The 26261-nt window shown below is 37.1% G+C and overlaps 1 protein-coding gene across 1 annotated transcript in view; it reads left to right on the top strand.

Annotated features, from left to right (window-relative positions):
* Window positions 1–26261, top strand: part of LOC121370852 (probable tubulin polyglutamylase ttll-15) — a 37724-nt gene extending 11463 nt beyond the window's left edge. The window contains exons 4-16 of the mRNA XM_041496357.1: window positions 274–429; window positions 2350–2469; window positions 3991–4066; window positions 5369–5438; window positions 6361–6444; window positions 7118–7202; window positions 14178–14256; window positions 14911–15019; window positions 18223–18289; window positions 20254–20381; window positions 22035–22134; window positions 22878–22991; window positions 23580–26261. Coding sequence (XP_041352291.1) covers window positions 274–429; window positions 2350–2469; window positions 3991–4066; window positions 5369–5438; window positions 6361–6444; window positions 7118–7202; window positions 14178–14256; window positions 14911–15019; window positions 18223–18289; window positions 20254–20381; window positions 22035–22134; window positions 22878–22991; window positions 23580–23711 — 1320 coding nt within the window. The 3' untranslated portion in view covers window positions 23712–26261. The remainder of the gene's footprint in view (window positions 1–273; window positions 430–2349; window positions 2470–3990; window positions 4067–5368; window positions 5439–6360; window positions 6445–7117; window positions 7203–14177; window positions 14257–14910; window positions 15020–18222; window positions 18290–20253; window positions 20382–22034; window positions 22135–22877; window positions 22992–23579) is intronic.

Below are 26261 nucleotides of genomic sequence, written 5' to 3'. Positions count from 1 at the left end.
ATGCAGAATTTATATGCGCACATTTTTATCCCAGTTTCTAGTGTATAATATTATAAAATAATAAACTGCAGGTAGTTTATCTGTTGTTTTCAGTGATTATGATGGTACGGTAAGGAATGTTTGTTTAACATCATTTTAGCACATATTAAATTACAGCATTTGGTGTTTAACATATGTGGGTGTTTTCCATTATCGAAAAAAAAACCCATTTATTTAAGGAAGTCTTGCAACCCATAATGGTTTTTTATTTTATTATTGTTGTTGTTTTTTCAGTTGGAGACTGGTTACCTGAAACATGTCTTCAATGTATTTGAAAGACTCAACTACGCATTTGGTGATCAGGAGTCGGACTGGGATATTCTCTGGTCACATGACTACCCATTTGTGACCTTGTCCAAACAGCTAACGATACTGAAACCACATCAGAGGGTGAGTGGGCCATAGTACATTATAATATTGTGTAATGACTGTAAGATTTTCAAAATAAATACTGCTATATTCTCTTAATTTTTATTATTCCCTCATAATACCATAACAGGAATGGAAAAAAGGATATCACATGACCAGAAGAGGATACTGTAGATATTCTGAAAGATCCTAGCCACTCGACATTTGGGATGTATGGATCAGTCCAATGTTTTAGGGGGAAATGTCATAGGTCAGATAATATTTATGGAAAAAGGAACATTCCAGATTTTATACAATTTGATATTATAAGGATTTATCAATTGCTGACAATTTACTGTTATTTAGGTATGATACAGATATTCAAGTCACGGTACATGTAATATTTAGCAATTGCTGACAATATACTGTTATTTAGGTATGATACAGATATTCAAGTCACGGTACATGTAATATTTAGCAATTGCTGACAATTTACTGTTATTTACATGTAGGTACATGTATGATACAGATATTCAAGTCAAGGTACATGTAATATTTAGCAATTGCTGACAGTATACTATTATTAGGTATGATACACATATTCAAGTCAAGGTACATGTAATATTTAGCAATTACTGACAATTTACTATTATTAGGTATGATACACATATTCAAGTCAAGGTACATGTAATATTTAGCAATTGCTGACAATATACTGTTATTTAGGTATGATACAGATATTCAAGTCACGGTACATGTAATACCGCTATTTAGCAATTGCTGACAATTTACTGTTATTTAGGTATGATACAGATATTCAAGTCAAGGTACATGTAATATTTAGCAATTGCTGACAATTTACTGTTATTTAGGTATGATACAGATATTCAAGTCAAGGTACATGTAATATTTAGCAATTACTGACAATTTACTATTATTAGGTATGATACAGATATTCAAGTCGAGGTACATGTAATATTTAGCAATTGCTGACAATTTACTGTTATTTACATGTAGGTACATGTATGATACACATATTCAAGTCAAGGTACATGTAATATTTAGCAATTGCTGACAATATACTGTTATTTAGGTGTGATACAGATATTCAAGTCAAGGTACATGTAATATTTAGCAATTGCTGACAATTTACTGTTATTTACATGTAGGTACATGTATGATACAGATATTCAAGTCAAGGTACATGTAATATTTAGCAATTGCTGACAATATACTGTTATTTAGGTATGATACACATATTCAAGTCAAGGTACATGTAATATTTAGCAATTACTGACAATTTACTATTATTTAGGTATGATACACATATTCAAGTCAAGGTGATATTTTTGTGTTATCAGACCAGGCTTCTTTAAAGGGAGATTTCCAGACTTTGTGGCCCTTTTAACATGTTTCAGTTTAACACTATTATAGCTTTTTTTTAATGACTAAAATTACATCTTAATTATTTTTCTCACTTACAGTATCGATTTGTTTTGTTTGTCTGTGGGGTTTTTATACTTTCATAATATTATTTGAAATTAATGGAGGTAAAACCTAGTTTAAGCTGTTAAACATTAGTACAACCAAACTTTTATTGGATATATAGGCACTAAGATTATAGGCTAGAAAATGTCAGTAATAATGAAACTTTAATGGTTAAAATATTGTATTAGTTGGAAACATGTTCCCTGTCCAGAATGTCTCTTTAAGCATCTACTTTGTAGCCTTTCATTTTGACCTGACTTGATGCAGTTGTTCAGCATACATATGTAAACAGGAAATAGTGAAAGGAAATTTGTAATAGTTTCCATGAAACATTTTTACCTTCCGACCTGGAATGTTAACATTTTCTACCAGTAAGTTATGGTCATTTAACACTGTTTGTTTAATTTCATTTTCTACACAAATTATATGATTGCTTATTAAATATTCTGATGTAATATTATCTTCTTTTTTCAGGTGAACCATTTTCCAGGCTCAGGTTACATTACAAACAAGGCTAGTTTAGCCACCACCAAGATGAAGTTCATTCCAAAAGCATTCCAGATCCCAATGCACAAGAATGAATTTCTTGCTTATGTGAGTTAACTGTTATACACACATACATACATATAACTGGGCTAGTTTTACTGTTTTCAGACACGGTTATTTAACATTGTCTTTTATAGATTTGCCACCGGCCTCGATGGCATAGTGTTTAGGCCATCGGTCTACAGGCTGGTAGGTACTGGGTTCGGATCCCAGTCGAGGCATGGGATTTTTAATCCAGATACCGACTCCAAACCCTGAGTGAGTGCTCCGCAAGGCTCAATGGGTAGGTGTAAACCACTTGCACTGACCAGTGATCTATAACTGGTTCAACAAAGGCCATGGTCTGTGCTATCCTGCCTGTGGTAAGCGCAAATAAATGATCCCTTGCTGCTAATCGGAAAGAGTAGCCCATGTAGTGGTGACAGCGGGTTTCCTCTCAAAATCTGTGTGGTCCTTAACCATATGTCTTGACACCATATAACTGTAAATAAAATGTGTTGAGTGTGTCGTTAAACAAAACATTTCTTTCTTTTTATAGATTTGCCAATAAAACAGTTTATTCTACTAGTAAATAAATTTTTATGGTTATATAGTTAAAAGTGCATATGTAGTGCTGTTTCAGAAACTGTTACTTGAGGATGAGACAAAAAGAATTACACGAGTGTTTCGTTCAAGACCGAAATCCCAACCTAAGAGATTCATATACTACTGTTTGTAGGGGCAGGATTTAGCTCAGTCGGTAGAGTGCTCACCTGAAGTGCTTGGATAAAAAACATTTAACGTCTGTGGACATTTTTATTATTATTGGTGTCCTTTTCTGTCTCAGGCAATCCCTCATGACTTGGGTATCAAAGACTGTTGTATGTGCTGTCATATCTGTGGGCACGTGCCTATAAAAGATCCCTTGTTGCTAATAGAAAATATAGCTTTTTCCTCTGAATTTTGTTTTTCAAAATTATCAAATGTTTGCTTCTAATAGCCAGTGATTAATAAATCATCATTAAATGAAACATACTTTAACTTTTATAACTGTTTGTTTGAAACAAGCCTTGGGAAAGACAGTTCTATCTATCATACAAGTGGTTGGATGTACATGTGTATCTGCTAAGTGTGCAAGAATATATATTCCAAGTACCTAACACACAGGTGATACAATTTAATCATTTGTAGTCTATCCCATCCTACAAAAATGTTTTTTTGCAAATAATTTTAGTTTGGTTTAACATAAGAAAAAAGTAAAAGTGTTTTGGAAATAACAATGTAGAAAACAATCGGCTCAGAAATAAATAACTTGTAGTAAATTCCATAGTATGAAAGAAAGGCGTTCCCTGTGGGAAGGACTGTAGCAGTATAATATTTATACAAAATCTCACCTAAGACAGTTTTGTTGATGAAATGGTTATCCTTTTAATTATTTGTAACAATTATGTACATGTTCCAATAGATTGTTATGTGACATTTGATTTTGATTTCAATTTTACATTGAGCAGGGTGGAGGGATATTAGTGCAGTATGTTCATTACCATCAATTCATGTGACTATAATGTAAAATTTAATACTGTTCTTCAGACCAAGCAGAATCCGGGTTCCAAGTGGGTTCAGAAGAGTAACAACCACCGTGGAGTGGTCATTCGGGCTATTCCAGGTAGATAACTCTTCATCATAGTTCATGGGATTTTTCTTAATACTTTTAACAAAATATTTTCCTTCAGATGTTCTCAACATCTTCTTCACTTGATTTATTCCATATGGAAATTTTTATTTTAAGGTGGATGTGTAGTATTTGTTTCGTGGGGTTTTGGGTTTTATTGTTTGTTGGGGTTTTGTTTGCTTTTGATATAATACATGGAGAATTATGATGGACTTAACATGTGTCATACCCCTTTTTAAAAGAACTGTTGCATAATTTAAAGTTATTTTGTTCATAGCATTCACCGAATAGATACATTTATTATCCACATATTTCAAGATATTGAGGGAAATATAACCAGTATGACACGTGTGTCATAATGATTTCACGTGCACAACAAATGGTGTCATTTTGGGAAGCGACATCATAACTTAATACAGCTTTTCCAGTCTTAGATCTATGTAAACGCTCACCAAAATGACGTCATTTCGGAATATGACGTCGTTTCGTCATCTCTTTCTAATTACATTCGAAGCATTTTGACATGGTCTTAGCTTGTTATTCATAAAAATAATATTTTGTATAATGTGGATAATAAAGAAATTATTACACTCATGTGTGAATCGTTCTGATTTTACGAAATTCGTGTCATGATTCATGCATTGCTCTTGCTCGGGTAATACAATAATCCTGACACTTGTTTCTTAAAATTGGTACGACACACTAGCTCGTATAATAATCTCTCTGTATATGACATCTGTGCATACCAGTGGGAGTTGGCTGCTCATCTTTCAAACATCAAGCCTAGTAATATTTGTTGAGCCATAAATTTTCATTTTGCAATTTCTTTAACATTAGCTACTCCGACAAATATGTTGCATTATTGTAACAGTAGAATAGTGTCTGATGTCATTTACATGAAGCTAATTGCTTAGATGACAGTGACACAAAAATATTTCAACAGCCAGTGAATAAAAAAAACACCCTGAAAACTAACTGTTTGCTTAATATTTAAAAACATCCAGTTTTACCCTTTGGTAGCTGTTTATTTTACTCAATTCAAAAACAGTATAACAGGCTTGCTAAAGCTAACCTTTGTCACTATTATGTAAATATCACTAAATAATTAACACAATATCAAAATATATTAATCTCATATTTTATATTTATTGTGTTTCCATTTATTTATTGGGTACTATGGTTTTGCATTAGGTTTTTTATTCTTTTTATATATATATTATTTTGGTTGTGGTAATTTTCTTCCACATTTTTGTTTTCTGTACTTCCTCTTCTTTCTGTATTTGTATTGCTTTCTAGACCTTGATTTGAAGCAAGAAGGAACATTTGTCCAGGAATATGTTTCAAAACCTTACCTGATAGATGGGCGGTAAGACATTTAAGTGTATTGACATTTTTCAAATCTATGAATCTGTTGTATTCAGGTCTGTTTCAAAATGTTAAGAAAGCTGACTGAAAAATGTTTTAGAATGAACCTAAGAAACATTGACAGTTGAAAAATCTTAATGAAAACATGCACATGGAAAGTAGAATCCCTTACAAAGCTTAAAGTCTCCCATTAACAGTAATTTACATTGTTTGTATAGATGATCACTGCATTTAATAATTCCCTTCTACAGTGAGTGCGAATAATTTTTACATGCTTATATACCATTAGAGTTTCGAGCATGTCCGTCCTGGGGACTGTCTCACAGAAAAAATTATGGGGACAATTTTGAAATTTACATCCAAAAATTAAATAGTGGGCCTTTAAAATTTTGATGCACATCTCTAATTAATTTAATTAATTAAAAACATTCTACTCATTAAATTTGGTCACTAGATTAGATCGGGCGGTCAAAAAGAAATTAGATAGATAGATAACTAGTTTAACATGTTCGTATACCACTAGGGTTTTGAACTTGCCCATCCCAAGTCCAACTTCCGATAAGATCGGTGGCCTGACTTAGGATGGGGGGGGGGGGTGAAAATGGACAGAATTTAAAAAATAGCAATTAGTAAAAGTAACAGGCCTGTGAATTACATTTCCATGTGCAGCCAATATGCTCAAATTAATTTTTGTGTCGGCAGCTGTATTGATATTCCTCCTCCATAAAAGGTACATGTACAGTCCCTATACCAGCTGATGAATATAGTTTTACAGTTGAGCATCTTTTCCTAATTTTCTGTTAACATTACATTTTTAGTACATTTCAGTATTTTATAATACTATATGTATTATAAAATACTGAAATGTACTAAAAATGTCCATAGTCCGACTGGTAACTGGTGTGTGGGGCTTTGTTTTTCAGGAAGTTTGACATTGGAGTGTATACGATTTTGACATCCATTAACCCTCTACGTCTGTACGTCCTGGAAGGTGATGTACTGTTTAGGTAAAATGTCTTATGAAACATTTTCAGAATTATTTATCATGTTATACTTTATCCATTTTACTGCTTCCATCATTGGTCTGTTTCCTAATCAAGTCAAGGACTAGCCCGTGTACATCAGCTAATCTATCAACATGTAGATCATTGTTCTTAACTAAGCTACATGTAGTCCATTGATCCCAGCAACGGTAGACCATCTGCAACAACATAGCTAATGCATCTACTGCTAAGCCTATTGTTAATTTTTAAGCTCCCCATTCCACGAAGTGATCTTAGCCCTAAGATTACCTTAAATGCATATCTACCCTATGCACTTAAGTTGATCTTAGGGCTAAGATTGCGTTGTGGAACGGGGTCCTGGACTAGATCTGGGTGAGCACAATATTTCACCAAATTATCTGTTAAATTTCATAAAAATAACAAAACTCAGTTATTTTTTGATAAAATGTAAATTTTTACATGAAATTATTTCGCCAAATTAAAGTAAAATTTGCCAGTTTTTAAAATTCAGAGCTAGCCCTGCCATTGATAATGGATAATAACAATTCAGAGTGTTAGATAGCCAACCTGTCATATTACCTATATATAGATATACATGTATATATATATATATTACTTGATTTTGATAAAATATATGTTCATCATGATCTGTTGCATATTCTCTCATCTATTCTAGGTTCTGCATTAAGGACTACTATCCGTTTGATCAGAATATTCTTGAAAAATATGTAGTCAAGGACGACTACACCCCTGTTTGGCAGGTTTGTTGCAACTTTTATATTTTAATATTTTTTTTGTATTATTAAGCCAGACTTGCGTGAAGATTTTAGGCAAGGACTATTTCTAGTCTTCTGTATTTGTTCAAGGTTGAGATAGATTCTTTCTTCAAAAACAGTTTGAAAAATATTTGCCAAAAAGCTTTAGAAATAGGGCGAGATGTAGTCCAGTGGTGAAACGCTCACTTAATTTGCTGTCAGTCTATGAATGATCCCCATCAGTGGGCCCATTGGGCTATTTCTCGTTCCAGCCAGTGTACCAAGACTGGTATATCAACGGCCATGGTATACCCGGTATGCTATTTTGTCAGTGGGATGGTGCACATAAAAGATCCCTTGCTACTAATGGAAAAATGTAGCAGGTTTTCTCTCTAAGACTATAATAATTATGTCAAAATTACCAAATGTTTGACATCCAATAGCCAATGATTAATAAATCAATGTTCTTTAGTAATGTTGTTGAATAAAACAAACTAGATTTAACTTTAATATGTTGAATTATAACAATACTGCCTAAGTGCACAATAAAAATGTTAATACATTTCTATAGACATTACCTGTCCTCCAACAAGTGCACCTCCCCCCCACACAAGTGGTCTGGTCCGAACATCCCAACAGCCAATGGGATGGCCTAAATTCTTCTACTGCATACTGCTCTCTAGTTCCGGTCACATGACTGTAACTTCCTTCTTTTTCTCTTCGCTAAAGGGTCTGGACGTCCTTTTGCTTGGCTCTGTTGGAGTCAACTTTTTTATAAGACCTTTGGTTTTGTATTCGTGTTTGGGTGAAATGTTTTTCACCTTCGTTTTCATTAGCTTTCGTATGTTCTTTTCGCGTATTTCGCTTGACTTTCCAAGCGTTTAATTACATGAAATGTTGTTTATATTGCCGGTTGTCGTGTCGGACGCCATTTGCAAAATGGCGTCTGTGTTGACTGGCTTTGTGTTTGGGTAAAATGTTTTTCACCTTAATTTTCGTTAGCTTTCGTATGTCTTTCGCGTATTTCGCTTGACTTGCCAAGTGTTAATTACATGAAATGTTGTTATATCGCCCGTTGTCGTGTATTTGTGTTATGGTTGGTTTTTCTTTCTTTTCACAGATTGAAAAATTACTATTATCATATCTGATAATGTTCAGGCGACTAGTTCGAGCGTGTTACGCTGCAAGAAGTTAGTGCCGGCGGCGACCCACACGACTTATGTCCAGGTTGTCGTGTTCGTGTGGCCTCACTTCTAGATGCGACCTTTGTGCGGGCTTGTCTGATGTCGAGTTCGCGGCTTACCTGAAGGTGGTGTCAGCGAGGACCAAGAAGGTGGAATCTTCGAGGACCAAGAAGGTGGAATCTTCGCCTTCGATTGCTGACTCCGTGGCGGAAGTGTTACGTTCAATTCTACCGACCATGCTGGAAGAAACAATGGCGTCAATGGCGACCTTACCCAAACCGGCGGGTTCGGGGTCAGGTCCGGTTCCAGTCCCCTCTTCAGGGGGTGCGGCTTCTTCAGCTCCACCGATACCTAAGACTTCGGATGACAGGCCTGCGGTCTCTACGCAGCCCTCTAAGAAGCCGGTTCATTCAGATAGACGCTCAACGGATTCCAAGGCTCACCGATCTTCGGCGGGGAAGTCCTCTTCGGCGCATCGGAGCCGGGACCGTAGCCGTTCCACATGACCTGTATGGCTCCCTACGGGTTCCACAGATCGTCAGCGCCAACCTTCAATTGATGTGGCTTCCAAGGCCTCCGAGGGCTAGACGGTACCATCTACGGTCCGGTTAACCGGCGGCTTCCATTACGGTACATCGATTGACCTGTGCTCGAGTTCTACCAGACTTGGTGATGAAGCGCCTGCGGCATCTGTCATTGAAGAACCCGACTCGGCGGACCATATGCCTATGAGGGATTGCTTGGCGGCTGTCTACATGTTGCCGTCCTTGCCACATCCAACGACGATGTGGTCATCCGCGGGACCGCCCACGGTCCGGTTCTCCGGTATCTCCATCGGGCCATGACCAGAGCGACTGGCTTGTTCACAGGTGCTACGTGACTTTCTGATGATGTATCGGTTCTTGCGGTGCTGGAAGATCTGGATGCGGCGGACCACCTGTCACTGAGGGATTGTCTGGCTGTCATATCTGATATGCTACCACCGCTGGCCCATCCACCTGTTTCAGCCAAGAACGGTCCGGTTTCGATGATCGCCACGAAGGTTCCACCGGCAGATGTCGGCATTTGATCGTTGGCTGCCACAGGCCCCCGTCGGTTTACACGGCTACCAGTAACCGGCCCTTGCGGATCGTTGTTCCAGCAAGCAGACGGAGCCCTGTAACGAACTGGAAGATTGCTGCGTCATCGGCTCACCGTTCGGTACCCTCGTCCCGTGATCGATCGAAGTGGTCCCGTGATCGATCGAAGTGGTGCAGCGTCCAGGGTTACACCGGCTCCTGACGGGACCGTCCACGGTCCGTGTTTCTGATTGCAGCCAGTACATTGGATCGAAGTGCCTGTGCCAGGTTACTGACTGATTTCCAGATGATGCGTCGGCACCTTCCGTTATAGAAGATCCGGACGCAGTGGCCCACATGGCTGTGACTGATTGTCTCCCGGCTTCAACCTATCCTTCAACGGTGTGGCGCCGGCTTTGGATGACGCTGTTTCCGGCGGGACCAGACGAAAGAAAGAGTCCACACCAGTCGGAAGCTGATTCGGCGTTCAGGGTTTACACCGGCTCCTGACGGGACCGTCCACGGTCCGTGTTTCCGATTACAGCCAGTACATTGGATCGAAGTGCCTGTGCCAGGGTACTGTCTGATTTTCCAGATGATGCGTCGGCACCTTCCGTTATAGAAGATCCGGACGCAGTGACCCACATGGCTGTGACTGATTGTCTCCCGTCTTCGATCTATCCTTCAACGGTGTGGCGCCGGCTTTGGATGACGCTGTTTCCGGCGGGACCAGACGTCTTCCTGGAACTTACAGATTGGCACGTCCTGTCAATGGCTTCAGTTCAGCGTACATGTACATGGCGACCATAACTCCTCATGTGCAGGATGCCAGAGGATATGCCTTGTTCCAGCCGTCGACTTTGATGTTGGTCTACCTTATATCTTCCGTGACGTCAATGTGCACTACGATTGCACACTATCGTCAACCGACTTGCCTGAAGCGATCCATTCTCGACTTTCAGCACAAGCCGGTATTCTTGGCAGACCTGAGGTCTACATATGTCTCTTTGCTGTGAAGGGGTTCGACGTTACAAGCGTTCCGGGTTGGTGACGAAGACAGTCTACTGGTCCGGTCACTTGTGTTGAGATCCCGTGCACCGATGTTCGAGGAAGGTTCAGCGACATTCGGCAGATCGTTCTCTATATCCGGTGGCGATGCAAGACAGTCGCTACTTCCGCTGGTTCCGGAAGTTATCCAGTTGCCATCGCGTGGTACAGGGATCATTGCGGCTTATCAACTCACTGACGTTCACTGTTGTTACCGCCAGAGTTCGTGACCGATGCTGTCTAGATGGTCTCTGCTGCTGTTTCGCACCGGGTGGTGTGACGACCGTGGATTTTAGCCGGTTGTTGTTTTGCGTTGCTTCACTTCCAGGTATATCGGGCATGTAGCGTAGCGAGTTGCTACGCTGTCTTGGCTCTTGCCTGTATCACGGGGTCGCTGTTTCCGATGTCTTGATTCCTGAATCACTCTATTACTGTTTCATGTGTATCATTGCAAGAGTAATTTTGACGTTGGCGCAACATTTGACGCTTAGAGGTCGCGGTATCCAGTCTGTTTCTGAATCCATGCTTTCAGTATAATAACGCAGATTTGCTGATCCGGTTACCAGTCGCCTTGCAGTCCAGTCCCTGTTGGTGGCTGTGGTTTACAGATGAAGCCGATCTACACATCAGCCTGTTGGAGATGTTGGCAGTTACGTCATCCTTCATTGGCGAGAGATGCCGTCAGGCGCCTCTCTCATGGTAGCCACAGACAGTACCACCGCAGTGGCTTATATCAACCGTCGGGGCGGAACCCACTCCAGCAGTCTGCTGCAGTTGACTTATCGTCTCTACAAGCTGGTTGACGAGATTCCGTTGTAACTTCGGGCTCGCCATATTCCAGGGGTTTCCAATGTACTAGTCGACACACTGTCTCGGCCGTTGTCTCCACATCCGACGGAATGGATGCTCCATCCCGAAGCGTTTCGATGGGTGTGCGACAGACTTTGCACATCAAACATCGATCCTTTCGCCACACGATTCAACCATCAGCTGAGGGTTTACGTGTCTCCGGTGCCAGATCCCGAAGCTCTGGATCTCGACGCATTGGCCATAAACTGGGAACAGATGGACGCATACGCTTTTCCTCCACCAATCCTCCTTCCAAGGGTGCTTCAGAGGTTTCAGCTGTACCATTGTCGCCTGTTACTCATTGCACCGATGTGGCCATCCAGGATGTGGTATCCAGATCTAATACGTCTTGCCGATCCACATCCTTTATCGCTGCCAGACTGGGATCATCTGTTGCTGCATCCCACGTCAAGACTATACCATCCACATCCGCAGTTGTCCAACTGCACGCGTGGAGTTTGAGGAAGAAAGGTTTTTCTTCACAGTCTACGGCGGCCATTTTGAAAGCGCACAGATCATCTACTACTGCGGCTTACAACGTCAGATGGCTTTGTCTTCACCGATGGTGTGTCCGGCAAAAAAAACTCAACCCTCAGACGATTCAAATACCTCATCTTGCTGGGTTTTTTGCTGTATCTGCGGACCACTTTACGATTGAAGGGGTCTACCATCGCTGGGTACGTTTCGGTCATCGCTACTGTTCGTGATGTCACTACTGGAACGAAGTTATCGGGTATTCCTGAGATCCATAAGATGATCAAAGGGTTTCGCCTTGAAGATCAAGTACACCGGTTTCGGCCACCAAGATGGGACCTGAATCTGGTGTTACGAGCATTATCGACCGCACCTTATAAGCCGATCGAATCCTCTTCCCTGCAAGACTTGACGCGGAAGACGGTGTTTTTACTCGGTTTTGCCACGGCTGTCCGTGTCTCAGAACTCCATGCTCTTGATGTAGACTTGGTACGTTTTTCACCGAGATCGGCGTGCAGTCAACTTGGGGTTACTCATGAACTTTGTTGCAAAGAATCAGTTACCAGACCAAGCGCCTCGTTCGTATGTTGTGCAGGCCCTCTCCTCTATTGTTGGTCCGGCAGACGTTGAGGACTTGGCGTTGTGCCCTGTCAGAGCCCTGCACCAGTACATCGAGAGGACCAGATCTTTTCGACAACATCGCAAAAGACTTTTCCTTTCCTGTAACCAGAGTCGGTTGAGGGATCTTACCAAGAACACGGTGGCCACCTGGATCCGGTCTTCTATCCTGACCGCCTATCAGAAGGAGGGTTTACCTGCTCCGTCTGCTTCTAATCCGCATGAACTCCGTGTCTTGGCTGCCACGATGTCCCTGCACTGCAACACACCCATTCAGCACATTATCACTGGTTGGTTCTGGGCTACGGACTCCATCTTCGCCAACTATTATCTGAGGGATGTCTCCACAGAAGACGTTGAGGGGTTCCATCATCTGGGTCCGGTTGTTGCTGCACAGACTCTGTTGAATACAAGCCGTCCTCGTCGCCGTTGATGTCTGTCTGATTCTGGGCTGCATACCGAGATGTCCATCGAATCGACAGATGAGGATTGCTTAGACTTTTGTTCTTTTGCACAGTTCACGTACTGGTGCCAGAACTTTTGTCTCGATAACCTTTACCCTGCACTGCATGTGGTTATTGGTTGTCGTTATTGGACTAACAGATCTTTGGTGTACTAGACAGAAAACACTCGGGGGTCTTGTTTTGTTCAATGTTCTGACGGATGCACCTCATTAGGTTGTCGCTTGTTATTGAAAAACTATAACACTTCAATACGTGAGGGTTACCTAACACCTGCATCCCTGGTGGCTACGTCTTCCCACCCTGTCAGAACCAGCATGAGATGTGGCTTCCGTCTCCTGGTCCATGTGTTCTAGGAGCCGTACCTGCCACTGCTGACGGATGCCACCATTCTGGTTGTTGTTACTAACATCACCTGCATTGGTCTGTGACGGGCATCCCTAGGATGAGGGCTTACCAAGGTTGGCCTTATTCTTCCACTAGTCAGCCTGTTTCCGGTTGGGGAGTTTTCACAAGCATCTACGGATCTCGGCACCCACCACCATCTGTTGAATGCTGCACTTGTTTGAGGACAGGTAATGTCTATAGAAATGGAGAAAACTTGAGTGTTTTCTCTTTTATAGATACATTACCTGTCCTCAAGATTCATCCCGCCCGGGCCTCCCCGCTTCCTGTTCTCCGTGCGATGTGCTCAGGGAAAAAGAAGGAAGTTACAGTCATGTGACCGGAACTAGAGAGCAGTATGCAGTAGAAGAATTTAGGCCATCCCATTGGCTGTTGGGATGTTCGGACCAGACCACTTGCGTGGGGGGGAGGTGCACTTGTTTGAGGACAGGTAATGTATCTATAAAAGAGAAAACACTCAAGTTTTCTCCATTGTCCGAAATATGGTTACATCATTTAGATGCAGTATGTCCATATAATGTGAATGATTAGTGACAGTAACACTGATAATCTTTTGTAGCATATATTCAAATATGCATTTATATTTTAATGTTATTTCTAAATTATCATGTCAGTGTAGATCTGCTAAATTTAGCAAGTCAAATTTAAAAATAAAATGCAGAGTAGAACTAATTCATTAACATAACATTAAATATAAGATAGGTTAGATTTATTTCTAAAATCTACAGATAACTTTATTGTATTTAAATCTAATTTCATTTTATATTTAAATACGATTCAAATTCATTAAAACATCTCATTACAATACAGTGAAGTTTGATGACATGTGTGTATGTGTTCTTTTTTAAATGATATTACATCACTGACTGTTATTACATTTTTTAGCTTCCTTCTTTGAAGAAAGCATATGATGATATGAACTACTCATTCAAGGATACCTTTAACTACTATCTGCAAAAAGAAGGTATGAGGGATGTTTTGTGAGCCTGTATGGTGATTGTTATGTTTCTATAAACCTTTGTCCAAACTGATGTATATGTGAAGGTTTAACAGTCGACTGTCATTGGTGACTTTTATATCACTTCTAGATTTTTTTTTAAAGTTTATTGTTGTGTTGACATTGAAGATCAAATACCTTTCCCCCATTACATATTTTATAACCAAAACTAATTTCAAAAATGTTTAGTTATACAAAAGAAAATCCTCAAATTAATATATTTTATTATAATTCAACAGTAAAAACTTGCAGTACCATATCCAAAATTATAAGTCAACACCTCCCCTTGCACATGCTATGAAATTGTGTTTCGATGAATTTTTTTAAAAGAATTTGTATATAATATTATTCATATTCAATTACGGTATATTAAATATACATGCTAAGTTCATATCATATAGAGATCTTTACTTATGCTCAGTAGCCAGTGTAGTGGCAGCAGGTTTCCTCTTTTTCCTGTCAAGATTAAGTTTCAAGATATGTTAGACACCAGATAGCTCAATTTTAAAGGTTATGATGTGATATTTCCGTACCTTTCAGAACCCTCTGTAAGGAGTATATTTGACACGGCGTTGCTTTAAAAATGTCTTGGATTTTAAGTTTGTGTGGTTTGCTTTTCAGGAAAAGACTACAAAAAGGTTTGGTCTGATATCAAAGCAGCTATCTTGACAGTGTACCTGGACAAAGAACCAAATCTGATTGAGTCTGCTTGGAAATATAAAACAACAAGGTTTTTTGTTGATCATTGCTTTGTTCATGAATTTGTTTTATATAAAAATTAATGTGTACAATGTATGCCACTCTCTCCATAATTCACACACACACACACATACACACTCCCTATCTCTCTCCAACCTCCAATGTATAGCACTCTCTCTCTCTCTCTCTCTCTCTCTCTCTCTCTCTCTCTCTCTCTCTCTCTCTCTCTCTCTCTCTCTCTCTCTCTCTCTCTCTCTCTCTCTTTCTCTCCATTTTCATTTATTCTCCATTAGTAATTTATAAATATTGATTATATTTCTAATTTTGGTTGAAAAGAAAAAGTTGTATTTGAAAAAGGTAAAGATAAGTCTTAATATAGGCGAATCTCAAAACTTCATATTTGATGGTAAATAACTATTGTTTAAGTCAGCTATAACCCAAGCTCAGCTTGATAGAAGTGTTTGTGATGATGGGATACAATGATCAGAATTATATACCAGAGAATTTTAGCATTGAATTGAACTAACAGATGTCAAAGTTTAACACATGGCATGCATGGGATATTAAATTCTGTTCAAATTATGTTTTCAGATTTCTGTGTAATAGGCGTCTTAGCTCAGAACAGGGGAGATAATAAAACAGGTGGCGCGTCACTCGTCAGGGTCCAACAAACTCGGACAATAGCTGTATTTTTTTCATTGCTTTGTCATTCTTTGTTACACCACGATCATAAGGGAGCAAAACCTTATCGGCTCTGTACAGGACGTTCCTATACAGCACGGTTCTGCACAGGACGGTCTATAGTATACGCTGCAGTGAACAGTTACCAGTCGTTACTAGTTGACGTTTGTCTACACATGTACTGAGATATGGGGGGGGGGGGGGGGGGGGGGGGGGGGCAGTAAAATCAGTAATAATAAAGAAAATATATGTATATCGTGGATAATAGTATTAAAAAATATATATAGTGATGACGGCTCTGTACAAGACGTTCCTACACAGGGCGGTCTAGTATTTTATATACTAAGATATGGTGGAAAACACATTAACAGTAAAGGGAATAAATATATATTTTGTATATAAAGAAAATATATGTTTATTTTGGATAATACTCGAATTTTTTTTTTAAATATATTTAACGTGTGCGTGTGCCTATTAAAAAATATATGTAGTGATGACGGCTCTGTACAGGACGTTCCTACACAGCATGGTTCTGCACAGGACGTTCTATAGTATACACTGCAGTGAATGGTTACCAGTTGTTACCAGTTGACGTTTGTCTACATGTGTACAGAGATATGAGGGTGGAAGTCAGTAATAATAAAGAAAATATATGTATATTGTGGATAATAATCAATAAAATACATATGTGCATATGTATCGTCAATGTCCCTAACTGCGTTATGCTTCAAATTCCGTTCACTTTGTTTTTTCGTGCACGGTTCACGCAATCAACATCCGATTTGTTGTCATCGGCATGTCGTTTATTTATGAGGTTTTTCTTCACAGTTCAGGAACATTTTTATAAACAATAAAGTTAAGAAAAGTAAGTATCTAAATACAAAACTTTACAAACCCCTAAAACCATTAATTTTACTAAGTCGTTTTTGTTTATTCCTTAAAATTACCGATATCGGATCCACATGACTCGTAGAAATTGGCTTAAAACGGAGAAAGACGAATTAACTTTCAGTGCGTGTCACATGACCTCACACGTGTCAGATCAACAAGGCCAAAGAATTTAATTTTTATGATTTTTAGGACCCCTGTTAGAATTTGTTTTCAGTTATTATATTCGATCTGCAAAAGGTATGCAACATTTTTGTGCCTCTATTGTAGTGAATAGTATTCATAATACATTCATAAAAAAACAGTTGTAAATAATTTTGAGTATATAAATTTTGTTAATTTAGAATCAATTCATTTAAAAAATTATATTTTACAAACTATGCGCAGATATGGACGTAATGCCTATCAGTATTGACATCAAGTGTAAGCGATGTGTGTTGATAAAACGCGGACCGGACCAGAACGCTTGACAAATTGAATTTTACCTTTAAAAAAAATTGAATAAATTAAGTGTTCGGCAACTGTGCATAATTAAGAAACATATATTTGTTCATGTAGTTGTCTTAAAAATGGAAAATGATGAACTGCACATGCGCATTACGATACTTTTTGCAAACGCATGCGCCTGAATGCAGTTAGAAACGTCGCACTTTTTCCTGTTTACTCTAGGGTGTTTCACTTTTGTTTACTAGAATGGATTTGTTTTACATCCAAATTGTTGATTTTTTACGTTAAATGATTAAAATCTATTTTGTTTCACGTGTCGTAGCTGAAAAATGTAGAATAATATTTCCGTGAATATCGTATTCGTGTTTTTGTGTTTACATGAACGCAGTTTGGGATGTCGATGGTATAACGTGTACGTGTGTAGTATTAAAAAAATATATATATACTTTGTGTATATATATAGTGATGACGGCTCTATACAGGACGTTCCTACACAGGACGGTCTAGTATTTTATATACTTAGATATCGTGGTAAAGACATTAACAGTAAAAGTAAAAAATATATATTTTGTATAATACTCAATGCGTTCGTGTTGACACTGTATAAAAATGTCTGCATGCGTACACTTTGTCGCATAAAAACTCAACTCAACCCAATTTTTTTTTTAATGTACTTTTCCCAATTAGATATACATTAAGAAAAATGCAACAAAACACATTCTGATATTTTAAATATTACTTTACTGTTAAAACAAACTCAGTCACTCAGTTGGTCGCTTATAACCTGCAGCCAGTCCGAGACAAACCAGGTTTCTGGACCCTGTTGATCGTTGCGCCATCTGGAATAGAGTTATCTCCACCTGTTTCAGCTAAGATGCTCATTGTCTTGAAATCAGATATAGTATTCAGTAATTGAAAAGTGCAAAACATTTTGAAGAAACATTACATTTAATTACAAAGGCAATTTAATTACAAAGGCAAGGGTATATGTAAAACCTTTCCCGATAATCAAATTTAAGGCTTCGATATGTTGGCAGTGGTCTTGTAACTTAATAAACTAAGTTTTATCAAGGGTTTATAGTATATTTGTAGTACATTTTGTGTCTCATAAAAAAATATACTGCTACCAAAAATTTGGGAATATTCAGATACACTTTTTGTTTAGATGCACGTACAATATAAAGTCAATGAGCCTAAATAAATTTCTCTACCCTACAGGAACTTTTTCGAGATGGTGAGATTTGACTTTGTTTTGGATGAAGATCTCAATGTGTACTTGATGGAGGTGAGTACATCACAAATAACACCACCTATACAGGGGATTCGAACTAGGATCCCTTAGTTTAAGGAGTCAGCATTTTATCACCTGCACTAATGGCAGTGTGATCAACTGATTAGATCTTAGAAATATGTTGTAACGTGTCACTATGTTTCTGTTTTTCTTTCTGTGCATTTGCATATGTGGTTTGACCTAGAAATATTCAGGTGCCTTTATTTTATTAGAACTCTGTTGCATAGATCTCTATTTTTTATGGTGTATGGAGAGGTCTTAATGCAGGCATTGTCTGCTGATTGATCATGACCATTATAGTTTAGTAATTAATATTGTTTAAAGGGACAGACTAGTTTTTTAAACACTAAGGCATAATTTTCACCTAGACTCTAGTTTTTAAACACTAAGGCATAATTTTCACCTAGACTCTAGTTTTTAAACACTAAGGCATAATTTTCACCTAGACTCTAGTTTTTAAACACTACGGCATAATTTTCACCTAGACTCTAGTTTTTAAACACTAAGGCATAATTTTCACCTAGACTCTAGTTTTTAAACACTAAGGCATAATTTTCACCTAGACTCTAGTTTTTAAACACTAAGGCATAATTTTCACCTAGACTCTAGTTTTTAAACACTAAGGCATAATTTTCACCTAGACTCTAGTTTTTAAACACTAAGGCATAATTTTCACCTAGACTCTAGTTTTTAAACACTAAGGCATAATTTTCACCTAGACTCTAGTTTTTTAAACACTAAGGCATAATTTTCACCTAGACTCTAGTTTTAAACACTAAGGCATAATTTTCACCTAGACTCTAGTTTTTAAACACTAAGGCATAATTTTCACCTAGACTCTAGTTTCAAACTGTAAACATTTGGTTAATTTACAAACCTGTAACAAATTTGGATACAACAGAATGAAACAAGAATCTGTGACGTTGAAATACCCTTAAAAATAGACTAAAACGTGACTCCATAACAGTTCCTTCTCTGACGCACGTGCGTTTTTAAAAATAAGACAAAAATGTATTTTGTGGTAATAGACACACCGTATAACCAGAAACACTTCAATTGTATGGAAATTAATAATCTAAACAATACAATGTAAGTAATGTTTGATTTCAGTGATCATAAACAACTCTTATAGTGAAAAATATGCTGTAGTGTTTAGAAACAAGGGTATGTCCCTTTAAATCAATTAGTAATCTACTTGAACTATTCTACCATGCCCCTATATCACTAGGCTTTCAGACATGTCTGACACGGGTCCCATCTCTCTGGATAGCCAGTGATCTATCTCCTAGGAGATATCGTTTCTTATAATCTTGATTGGTCAAATTTTAATCACATGACATTATTTTGTTAGTCACTGTGTATGTTTCAGTGCTAAACCTATCATTAGTGACGTCACACCACTGTTGTTCTGCTAGTTAACGAGTCTACCGCTGCCAAATATAGTGACTTTCAACCCACATTACTGACACTGTTTACAATTGTCGCAAATGAAAAGTATGATAATAGATGATAAAAAGAATACCACCCTTGTGTCTTGTGATATCATAATTGATCAGCATTCCTTGATAAAAGTATAAAAATCCTCGGCAAGCTTCAGATTTCATACTTTTATCAACTTGTGCTGATAAATTATGATATCACAAGACACTCAGGGAGTATCCTCTATATATCTGAATATTTGAGATTCTAGTGTTAAGACTGAAAAAAAATTATATATACTAAATTGGGAAATTTCAATACCCACAACCTTTATTAAATTATTCATATCATTATATAACATTTTCTACTTTCATTATTGTGAATTAAACATATATTATTAAAGTTTGGTTAGATCCCTTATTTTGACAGTATCTGTTAAATTTTATTGTCATAGTGTAAATTGAATCTGTGAATGAAGCATGTAATAAGTAATTTTGTGTACGAGTATGTATTATTTTGAAGTGTATTTAATTTTGCAGGCTAACATGTCTCCCAATCTGTCGTCGGCCCATTTCCGTGCCAACTCTCGGCTGTATGAACATGTCATCTTCAATCTGCTTGGACTGGTTGGACTGGCCAAATCTGTCTCGTATGACTACACTAAAAGGTAGATTTCTCGCAGTGCAACATGGTAACTATAGTTGTATAGTAGCATAAGAATGTTTCATGTTTGTGCTCATGTTTCACAACTGTTCCTTCATGGGTCCTGTTTATCATATATACTTACATGTATATAGAGGTTATTGCCAGAGTGTTTTTCGGTATCGTGAGTATCATATATTAAGAATAAAAATTGTATTAGGTGAGCATCTGGCGAGCATAATACATTATCTTTATTTCTAATATATAATATTGACAATACCGAAACACATAAGGGTAATAATCTCTTTATCATCTAATGTCATGTTTTTCTAAACTATATGCACAACTTTAATTCCAGTCAGCCATTACCCGATATTCAAATGAGGTAAGAATATGTGGCACGGTTTCTTTTTGAATGGAACTGGCATCAAATGTGAAAGACGTAATTTTGGATATTCTAACATAATAATAAACTAGTGCCTAACACTGGCCAGCTTACAGTGTAAAGTTGTTGTTGAAAATTTTTGTTCGATGACTATGAGTGCATACGTCAATTATGGAATGTCACAGTAATACGTTTGCTTAAATGTCAATAAATGTAGTGCCATAACCTCGATTAATTTACATTTAATTTGCAAAGTTATCAAATTCTCAAAGTATGTGATCTGAAAAATATCACATACTTTGATTGCATTGGAAATGCTAGATATTATATGATAAATATAGAGAGAGAGAGAGGTTATTACCAGAGTGTTTTTCGGTATCGTCAAGGTCATATATTTGGAATAAAAATTGTTCTGATCAATTAAATCTGTAATTGAGGACAAAATATCAGTGGTCATAAAAAGACTTAATCACCGTTCTGATCATGTGACACATTTGGCGTCAAATCCTGGTACTACTTGTCAGTGGCTTTTGCTGGAAATTGTCCACACAATAAAAATATAATAAATTTCATTTCTCCAATGAAATATAACTTTTATTGTGTGCATCAAACAATCAAATGAACACTGGTATGGGACTTAATACAGTATGTTAAAAATACTGATTAAATAACAACGGTCAGGTTTTGTAGCTGAGATTGACTGACTAGTTTTCGTTAGTATCATATTTCTGTACACGCCAATATTTTGTTGTATTTTCTTAGACTTTTTTTGTTGACTGTGTATTGGCCGGCTCCTTTTCTCATGATGGTATTTAGAGGCTTGAAAAGTCGGCTAATACATAGCGATATACAGTATTTCAACTGATTCTTATAACATAGTATATATATCATTTGTGATTTATCAACTTTTTATCTGATTTCAGCTTTTTCTTCACTTTTTTTGTGCGAACATATTTTCACAAGGTAGATAGGATTTGATCTGAAATGCTAATAAATGACCTTTATTTAGGTGTACAGGTAGTATAAAGATTTCAGCTTTTTAAAGAATTATTTCAGCTCGTATTTCTTAATGAGTATCATATCCTTGATATCAGCTGATAGAAGAATCAACATCACATATAGGTAATAAAATGCAGAGAATGAGAAAATATTTCTGGGACTTGTTCGTTTGTAGTGGGGGTTTTGACCTCGTTTTAAGAAAATGAATCCATGGAGCTTGTTCATGTAAAAAAAAGAAAAAATTCTAAAAAGATATTTTGCATTATCAATGATGAATTATGCTCCATATTACAGACCTGAAGATGAAGGGGAGATGACGGTGTCTGATAAGGATATCCAAGTGTTTGCTGACATCTGTGGCAGTGACAAATGTAGAGACCATTGTACAGAGATGGTAGGTTCAAGATTCAGCTTTTAGTAAACTCTGCTTGGCGCCATAACCCAACCATTCATGTAAAAATTATTCTTATGAACAGTTGGCCTCACACAGGTTCAGAAAATAGTGAAATTTTTCACTTGTAAAGATACTACTAAACTGCCAAGTGTAAATTTACGTGACTTTCGTATGCTACAAAAATATTAATGTAAAATTAAGACATTTTTATTGTGCAGTAAATATGAAAATGTTTTTACTAATGTTCATTTTGTTTAAATTAAAGGGACATTCCTGAGTTTGCTGCATTGTAAGATGTTTCCGACTAATACAATATTTCTACGATTAAACTTACATGTTAAATTTTTTTTAAATGTTTAGAATATCAGTGTCTGTATTTCAATGGTCATCTTACTATTTGTAAGAAGCCCAGACTGGATTTTGTCTTTAAATAATTTCATACAGACGGAAAAAAAAATATTTTAGGAAATAAAATAAAATTTAACCCAGTACAAATATTAAAATGATCAGAAACACGTTTAATTTACAGCCACTAATATTTTATGCAGAAAAATATATTTGATATGTAATTACAACCGTTAAAAAGTCTCTGTTAGTCGATAACATCTTAAACATTGCAGCAAACTCAGGAATGTCCCTTTAATCACATTTTATGTTTGTAGAATTGACTTACCTTATGTTTTTTTACTAAATTATGATAAAGATACAAGCTTATATTTGTGTTTGTTTTTTCCTTCTTGCAGATCTGCAAGCTGTGTAATAAATGTTTGACTACCGAGTGGAAGGGTCTATTAAAGGAGACGTACCTAGAACACACTGCCAGGGGAAGCTGCAGGAGAGTGTTTCCAAGGAATATGGTTTGTACTTGGTTTTGTCAGATCATTTACATCCTGTAGTTCAACTTGCCATTAGGGGCCGGGAGCTAGCTCAGGCGGTAGAGGTTATTTGGTCGTAAGATCGAAGCATCTTATTGGACTTAATCTCTAATTCTTTTGTTTTTTGTGCGATCCAATTAGTGCCCCACAGTTAGTATATTAAAGGCTGTGGTATGTGTTGTCCTGTCTGTGGGATGGTGCATATAAAAGATCCTTTGCCGATAATGGAAAAATGTAGCGGGTTTCCTCTGAAGACTACGAGTCAGAATTACCAAATGTTTGACATCCAATAGCCGATGATTACTTAATCAATGCATATGCTGTACCGGTGTTGTTGAAACCAACTTTAAGTTAATATCATTAATTTGGTAATCAAAGAATGTCTGTTGTAATATGTGTGCCTCATACCAATGAACCCTCTTATTTTTAGAATAAAAAATAAATTCTACCACCTAATAAAATGTCACAAAATTTTCTTCCAATCTTATTGTTTTTTGTTGTTGTTTTTTATCTTTATCTGTTGCCACTATTGTGTTAACTGACTAATAAAGACACTGTTTTTATTTTCAGACTCAGTCTGAAGCAGGTGATTTGCAGTCAGTGATGGCATCAGCAGAATTTACAGCACTGAATGACAAGAATAAAATGATCTCACTTTGGTTCATGGGAAAGTGCAGGGAAGATCAAGTCTGGTGTAGCTAGTCCATAACTGGTTCTGTTCAGATAGTTTCATAAACATATGTATTACATGAGCAGACATGGACCCATGTTGTCGAAGCTGTCTCAGCACTATGATATCGTAAAACCGCCATAGGCTATGGCATGTGTCATAGTGACATCATAGCCTACGATATCATACTGCTAAGATAGCTTTTGAAAAATCTGTAGTCAGGATTGTGTTGAAGGCAGGATAGCAGGCAGTGGGTGTTTGATACACGAAGCAACCTTTCAAATGTGTCTCATCTGTCTAAAAACATAAACAGATGTGTCTAAATGAATATTCAAATCACACACAGGAAAGAATTAAGATTTTAATTTTTTTTTACAAATTTGAAGAATTTTTTTATCAAACACTGAAAATATGCACACTAATTTTAGCCAATACATGTAAACCTTTATCTACTGATAGTGTGAGACTTATTAGGCTGAATTTATGAACCTTGTCTTACTCGCTTATAATTTCATACATTTACAATGCTCAAACACCTGCATTTCAGAAAAACAGGCTTCCATATTTATTTCATCCCTTTGTGTTTATATTTGTGTTTTCTAAAGAAACAATATCAAGGGTGTGCCAGTGGTGCACATTTTCTATTTGATTGGCATTACTTAATTATTATTTTTTTATATTAATATTATTGACATTTTATTCTAGTATTTTTTTGTTATTTCCAAAACACTTTTACTTTTCTACTTACGTCATACCAAACTGAAATTATTTACAATTTTTCTTTTTACAGAATGATAGGACAGCCTATAGGTGTAATTTTACACACTGGTATATTCCTTACCTTTACAAATTAGAACATACCAGTCCTATAGTTCTAGACATTGTGCTGTAAATTGGGCAACGTGTAGAAATCACCCCACCGTATGTTTTTGCCAGCTCAGTTTTCTTTTTCTGATATATTTATTAGTATAAAATTAAATGTCTGCTTACTAACTTACTATAAAAATGTGGAATTTGCACTATATTTAAGATCACTTCGTTCACATTTTCAAGTTAAAATATTCATCTGACTCAGAATGATTGCTTTTTTTGTTTTTTTTGCATATGTAAAATAGAATTTCCTCCTACGAAAAAGAGGTGAGAGAGATTGGAACGTTTTTGCTGTGATTACATTTGATAAAGAAAGATAAAAAATTATTTATTTTAGTTTCTGTGGATTATGCACATGTACACAATGTGCTGCCCAATTTTTCTGAAAACGTTTGTATTACTAAAGGGGCATTCTCATCATGCGATTAGTCGCCCCGACTTATCGCATGCGACTTGTATAAGACAAATGTCATTCCAATTTAAAGTCCGAACCAAATTGTTAACAACTACCCCGGTACAATAAATTACTCTTCTACCTTTAATTAAGATTTCTCCCAAATTTGGTCCAGACAAAAATCGTGAAAAAACCATTACAACGACACATATTCCACAAACAAGACTGTAACGATGTCACCGATATTGATTTCGCTTATATTGCATAGGGCAAAATACATGCTGTTTTCTGCCGTCTGCCATTTATGGAATACTCTTCAAGAGGGGTGGATCGATATGACTTAATCTAACATCATAGCACCCTAAGGTATAACACATGCATCATGATGTCAAGATTAATTACATCACATACTTAGGAGGCTTCCATCCCTCTTGAAAATTATTCCACAAAGAAGAAAGATGGCAGATGGTGAAAACTTGCATGTATTTTGCCTTATGCATTCTCAGCAAAGTCAATACTGGTGCTATCATTAGAGTGTCATATGGGGAATCTGTGTCACTGTAATGGTTTTTTCATGATCTATGTTTGGACAAAAACTGGAGAAAATCTAACAGTAATTAAAGGTATGAGAGTAATTTATCATAGTTGTTAACAATTTGGTTCAGACTTTAGGTATTTTCACGATTTGATCACATTCGACAAGTTGGTTTGACTAATCGCATAATGAGAACTCCCCTTATCTGCATCTTCTTTACACAATTTAAAATCCTCCATTTGTTTTTATTTGTTTTTGAAGATGAATAGGCCTACTGATAAGGCATTAATATATGAACTGTCTGAATGTCTAGCATACATTTGAACATTGAGCTTCATCATCTGAGCAGGAAATATTATTTGTTCATTGATTTTAATGTTAAGATAAATCATGTTAACCAGATGTACGGCAATAAAGCATGTTAACAGTAGATTATGAATGACCAAAGAAAGGTTGATATGTAAGTGAGGTCATGTCGGAGACTTGTCATGTTGTGTGACATACTAGTCAGTTTCCAGGGATGTGAAGTGACTGGATGACTAGTGGAACATTTGCATAATAATGAAATAGGACAACTTAACGGAGCCCTTTACTTACAGGTTTGACCATCTTCGTAAGACACGGCACCATTCCATATAGTGCACTGAATTTCATACCATAAAGGGCGGGATGTAGCCCAGTGGTAAAAGCGCTTGCTTGTTGCACGGTCGGTCTAGGATCGATCCCCGTCAGTGGGCCCATTGGGCTATTTCTCGTTCCAGCCAGTGCACAAAGACTGGTGTG

This window comes from Gigantopelta aegis, chromosome 4, assembly GCF_016097555.1.
Source record: "Gigantopelta aegis isolate Gae_Host chromosome 4, Gae_host_genome, whole genome shotgun sequence".
NCBI classification, from domain to species: domain Eukaryota; kingdom Metazoa; phylum Mollusca; class Gastropoda; order Neomphalida; family Peltospiridae; genus Gigantopelta; species Gigantopelta aegis.
The sequence above is the reverse complement of the archived record's forward strand: the minus strand, read 5'-3'. Positions and strand labels throughout refer to the sequence as shown.